Source organism: Scomber japonicus, chromosome 16 (assembly GCF_027409825.1).
Source record: "Scomber japonicus isolate fScoJap1 chromosome 16, fScoJap1.pri, whole genome shotgun sequence".
NCBI classification, from domain to species: Eukaryota; Metazoa; Chordata; class Actinopteri; order Scombriformes; family Scombridae; genus Scomber; species Scomber japonicus.
Window position 1 is genome coordinate 15919920 of NC_070593.1, and position 6226 is coordinate 15926145.

The 6226-nt window shown below is 39.4% G+C and overlaps 1 protein-coding gene across 2 annotated transcripts in view; it reads right to left on the reverse strand.

The window, feature by feature from the left end:
* kidins220a (kinase D-interacting substrate 220a) overlaps positions 1-5719 on the reverse strand; it is a 45741-nt gene extending 40022 nt beyond the window's left edge. For both annotated transcript variants that reach the window (XR_008323064.1, XM_053335088.1), the window contains exons 1-3: positions 5623-5719; positions 1684-1842; positions 419-517 (exon numbers count right to left, since the gene is read on the reverse strand). Coding sequence is in view for 1 of the 2 variants with exons in the window: in XM_053335088.1 (XP_053191063.1) it covers positions 419-517; positions 1684-1815 (231 nt within the window). In the remaining variant the exon portion in view is untranslated. The remainder of the gene's footprint in view (positions 1-418; positions 518-1683; positions 1843-5622) is intronic.
* Positions 5720-6226: the final 507 nt, after the last annotated feature.

A 6226-nucleotide genomic window follows, 5' to 3' on the forward strand; every position in this document is an offset into this window, starting at 1 on the left:
GTAGTGTGTGAACGTGCGTGCATCTAAGTAAGTGGGCGTGTGCATGTGTGAGTGTTTGCGTATGTGGGGGTTGGACTGTCAAGGTACAGGGTGTGTGCCAGCGAGTAGATCCTGTCATTTACTGGTATGAGTGAAGGTAAAAGTATGGAAGAAGTTGTCATTATGGCTCATAATAGCTGTGGACTAAGCTTGAGTGTGGCCAATTCAGCAAGATGGAACATCAAGGCCACTCGTTCAGCTACGTCATCTTTGTCAAATGGATGCTGTGGTTTAAATGACCGCATTGTTTTTCACCTGTGCCTGGATTCTCACGGTTTCGCCACTATTAAATCCATAAATCCACAACAGCACATGCACTTGTGGGGGTTGGGGTGTGTTCATGTGGGGTAGTTTTAGACATATAAGTGTGCTTGCTTACAACATCGTCAAAGTTAACATTGGCTCCTCTCCTGATGAGCTCTTGGACTATCTCCAGATTGCCCTGTTCTGCCGCCACCATCAGGGGAGTCTGTCCATTCTGAAACAAGCAGAGAGGGAAAAAAGGAAAACTGTGGTAAGGATTTTAAGATGTGCCAACCGTTAATTATGCAGTTAATCCTCTGAGAACTCATCAGAAAATTGACAGATGGTGATACTATTTGATTAGTGATTCTAAATGCTGCTGTATGATAAATGACCACTTTATGCAACATTACATTTAAACATTCTTTTGTTGGTTAATTTATATTATTTCTACAAGCCTGGACTTAAAGATCTCCTCCACACATGTTTTAAGACATATAAAAATACTTTGTATAATTATTCCAACATCCCAGCTGGCTCAAAACTAGTTGTGATGTCAATGATTGTGCTCATAGGGTACACAACTTTAGACTCAGATTTTCTATAAGCAGAAAGAAACTCTCAAACATTGCACATACTTAACTATGCACAGTGACGGTGAAACATTCAAGTGAAGGAGCAATAAGTAAAACACATTTTTCAGTGGAGGGGGACAGATTGGCACTGTGGTGATAATCTCATTCATGCCTATAAATAACCCTTTACAAATACACAGGTAAGTAAAGTAATTTTTAGCAAATGTTACTCAAACAGGAGTAAATAGTGTATTTGTTGGGAACTTTTTCAAGTGCAGATTAATACACATTTGGTGCTCTAAGGGGTATTTATTTTAATTAGTGAGACAATAACCTAACATGCACAGTGCATGTAAAGGTTAACAGCTAATGCTGGTTTTCCTCATACCCCTCTAAACTTTCACTTAGTTTCTTTCAGAGTACATTAAATCATTGTTACGTTTTTTTATGAAATGCCTATAAAAATAATTTAACTCCTTTAGAAATGTTCATGTTTTCGTGTTTTACAACGCTGTATCAAATGGGATTTGACACTGATGGTCATTGAATAAGTTACTTGAACAATGAAACATTAAAACCTTTCAAGGGGAGTGAATACTTTCTAATGTGCAGCAACTCACTCATGGCCAATTTAAAAAGGAAAATATCAAAACATAGTGATTCATACTATTTTTGCCTCTCTGCAAAATGGCTCATAACAGATTCTATTATCCCTTTTCCCACAAAAACACTTTGGCACATGGTCTTTAAAAAGGCACACATTACTGCACACTCCTCCCTAAAATAAACATCCTGAGCCAACAGGAGAGTTGTTGTTGTGACTTACGTCGCTCCTGCTGTCCACATCTTTGAACTTGTCCAAATGCGCTTTGATGGCAGCCAGGTTCTCCTCCTCCACGTAGCTGAACAGACTCTGGATGGCCAGAGAGGTCATCTTCAGGGAAGTGGTGGTATCCATGGCTGAATGCTAACCACCTGTACACCACTGCAGAGGGAGAGAGGCAGATTAGCATTCACGTTAGGCAAAGGAAGCCCATCTATCTGGACTGCATGGCAAAATGAGACAAGAAGAGAAGTTCAAATTCATGCCAGGGAGAGTGTGTGGTGTCTTTGAAGTAATGCTACGTTTTTTAAAAAGTACTTCACCCAAATCACACGCACAAACTCACTCATAAAAACAAAAATGAGAGAGTGCATTTTTTTGTGAAAGGTTATCCGAGCTGTAAACATCCCAACATACAATCAGAAAAAGATGCGGAACATATTGAGGAAAAAAATAAGGATAACACACTGAACATGCTCATTACACAAGAACTAACAGTGGAGTTTAGTTCACTTAAGTTCACTTGAGCTTGCCCGCTCATGCTGAAAACATGAACTGAAATTTGTGCGCTCAGTATAATGAAGAGCAGAAGAAACTTCACCAGGTCATCAAATACCACTGAAGACAAACAAAAGCCTTTAAAAGTTCATGCTTTGAAGTAATGATGACTTGGACAATTGGTGCGCTCGGCTGTGTGCTCCAATTATACCAAGACCAAAGTCAGTCCTGCCTTCCTCTTTCACTTTAATATTGTACTTAATGAGACTTGTGTACCTAAAAAAAAAAAAAAAAAAAAAGGAGAAAGAGAAAAGTTCTGCATAAAAGTACAATAGGAGCACGCAGTTTTACTGAAAGTGCTTTATAATGAAGCAAAGTAGGAAGATCTGCATCTGACAAATCAATGCATAGAGCCCACTTTGGGGAGATTATCTGTCATTAGGCTCCACCAGTCTGAAGATCTATTTTAAAATCAGACATAGACTTAGCATGGCCCTCCTCTGTTTATTTATTTAACCATTTTCCCCAAGATTTCTTTACTCACAGCACTTTCCAGGCAGTGTACTTTGAGTTCAACAGCAATCTAACTGCCTCCATTATTCAGACAAGATTCCCCAGCCCCAGAATAATAATATAAAATGCTACTTCTCGTATCCACCTGAAAACATCAAACACTGCTGCCTTTTGCTGTAGTCGGGACTCAGCCGTTCGATAAAAAACTCATTAATGATTCATCAAGTGGGGCTCTTCCATCATGTTCACCAGACTTAAGTCCGGTCACAGCGCCATTAAATTAAGCAGCTGCATTCATTGCCTGCAAGTTGCCTTGGCAATGGGCTTTCACACAAAGATTATCAAGCACGCCGCTCAATATTTCAACATAATCCTCTGGACAAGCAGCTCAGGCTCGGGTCAATAAACGCTCAAATGTCACATGCCTCCTCAGCTGTCAGCAACACAAAGGCCCAAAAACAGGCAAATCAGTCCAGTAAGAGCAGCCAATCAATACATATACTCATCTTTTTCCTCTCTCTTTTTTTGTTTATGTCAGACAATATATCTTTCATTAAGGATCACCTGCCTCCTGTTCTCCTCTCTCTCATCAGACAGTGTCCAGCTTAAGTGAAAAAATCCTTTGTTTACAGTGAAGGCAAAAAGAGCCTGTTGACACACCCTCTCCTGCTCCTTGTCTCTCAGTACAACGGGGGAGCACACAAGAACCAATCAGTAAACCTTCAGCTCTCTCTCTGTCTCTCTCTCTCTCTCTCTCTGTTCAGTAATGATAAGATGGGAGCTTGCACACATCCATTTACACTCAGCAAATAAAAAAACCAACCAACGCAAACCAATAAAAGCCATGGAAAGAGTGACACAATGGAATAAAGCCTGTATGAGAGTGACAAACACATGGTCAAAAAAAAAAAAAGAGACTTAACAACATTTAAAGAAGAAGTCCTTACCTTGGTGTAGGGGGGGGGAAACCTATATTTAGCTGTTCAACACCAATCTTTATCCCTCGCTCACTCGCACACAGTATCAATAAGCAGTGCCCGGCTCACGCTCAGCTACCCCCCTTACTTCACTCAAGCCTGAATATTAGATGAGGAGGCTGGCTGGCCTACGCCCATCTCTCTTCTCAACACAATAGACACACGCAACTAGATTTCCATTCATTAATTGCGCTGGCTCGGCATCACACACACATGAAAAAGGGGGAAAGACAATAGGGATGTCGGCCTATTTTGTGTGATTTCATTTCAAGTTTGCTGGAATAAAGCAAATAAAACAATTGGCGGATTTAAAAAAGCAGCTGTCACCGGTAGATTATCTCCAGCTTTAACTAAAATGTTAAATTAATCCTGGTACAGTGTTTTTCTCTGAAGATCCACTACTGCTAGCCACAAGAGACCTCAAAACCAACCAAGCTGCACTGTAGAAAATGCTTTACATTAAAAGCTTATACTATCAAAAAACACACTTCAGCCAGATGTTATTTTCAATAGTGATTGATCTCGTGATTATTTTCCTGATTAAATGAGTAATCATTTTGTCTATAAAGTGTCATAAAATAAGCGTCACATTTTCCCCAAACCTATGTAAAAACAGCATGGTGTTATTTATGGATATTGTGATATGTCAGTGTTGTCTGAAGTTTTACTGATCAAATGACCTATCAATGAATTGAGAAAATAATCACTAGATTAATCGATAACAAATATAATTGTTAATTGCAGCCCCAGTATCCTATAATATAACCATACTTGAGAAACTGCAATAAGTACATTTTTGCGGGGGAGGGCAGATAACTTTTCTGTCAGTCCACTAACTGATTGACTGTTTCAGCTCTATATTAGAGAGAGGCATTTGTGTAAAAAAAAGAAAAAAGGAATATTTTTTGAAGAAGGACCATCAATGGTAAAATGAATGTGCCGATCCAAACACTGATTTTTAAGCACCAGAATACCTTTAAAATGTGTGTCACATGATGTGATGCAGACAAACACAACTTGAAATCTACCAGTCCCTGAAGATATCTTGTCTGGTGACAAGATATAAATATTATACCAATACACATTACAATCAGATCTTCTTTAGGGTCACACATAGTTCAGTGTGTATGTATAAACACACAATCCTGGATATCACAGTGAAAAATCTACTAAACTCCTTGTCAGCTTTGCTGTTATGTGAACTTAGGAGGCAACACTGGATAGGCTCTCTAAATTTAACCAGTCAGCTCTTTGTGACTTGTCATGTGGGAATGAAACTGCTGAGGACTCAGTTCCCTGACACATACCGGGGTCTTTTCCAAAAAGCAGCTTTACTGTGCTGTCTGGAAAGTTTGAAAAAGCCAAACCTGGAGCTGCTCTTTGTACCATAGACTGTATATTTAGCCTTTACTCCACATTTGAGGGGCTTCAGCAGAGTTGTTGAGATAAGGCAGTGGAGCTGCTGTTTGGAGATAAATCTGTCTGACAAACTGTCACCCAGGGCACGGTGTCAACAACAGGTGTGACAAACTTACTTAAAGGTCTATACTACATGTTTCCTTACTGTATCCGCAACCTTTAACACAATTTTATACCAACAGGTGGGTCACATCAGTCGGTCGCTCATTGTCTCCGAAAAAGTAAACATCTGGATGACACACGTAGGCTACATATGTCACATGGTCTCACATATGACTGGGAAAATTCAAAGTTAACTATTAAAATACTGTTTTTGTTGTCTGACTGACTGGTTTTGAGAGAGATGTTACAGAGAGACAACTAACTTCCTGTGTTTGGCTTAAATCACTAGGAAGCAACAGCAAAAACAATCGCTAGCTTAACTCCAAACGGCTAACAAGCTAACTTAGCGCAGAGTGGCTACCTCTCCCAAAAGCTAATTATACTTTACATTACTAAAACAAAAAGTAAATTAAACAGCCAAAAATCCTCTTACCCAGGCTCAGCTGCTCTGAAAACGTCTAGAGTTTGACTCTGGTTTGGAAAGTCCTGCCAAATACAGTTTGTTCACGTCATGGTGTGTCTTCTGCTTTCTTTCTTTCTGTATGTTTCACAGAACAACGTTAACCTGCTACAGTCAGCGGCTCCTCCTCCTCGCTATTACAGTGGCGTAAACATGTGGCAGAGCAAGGGGGGCCACATCAGGAACCCCTCCCCCAGTTTAGAATAAGATTTTGCATGGAAAATCCCATTTGACAGGACTTCTGTTAACAGCCAGTATTTCTAAGTTTAACTGCTCATAATGTAAGTGAGACTTACATAATAGTTCTACACAGGGTTGGGAAGGTTACTTTGGAAATGTAATGTACAGTTTCTTTTATACAGTCTATGGTTATAGATGATTTACCCTGATTTATAAGGGAATCATTTATTATAAAGCAAGATTTAACACTCATTTGAAAATGTATTCATTAGTTCATGTACATTTTGGAATATAAAATAAAGATATGTTCTGAAAAAAGTCAAAAGCATGGTGTGGTGATCGATATTGTGGCACCATTTAAGCCTGTGTGTTCCAAATAAGCCCACCTTGTGATTTA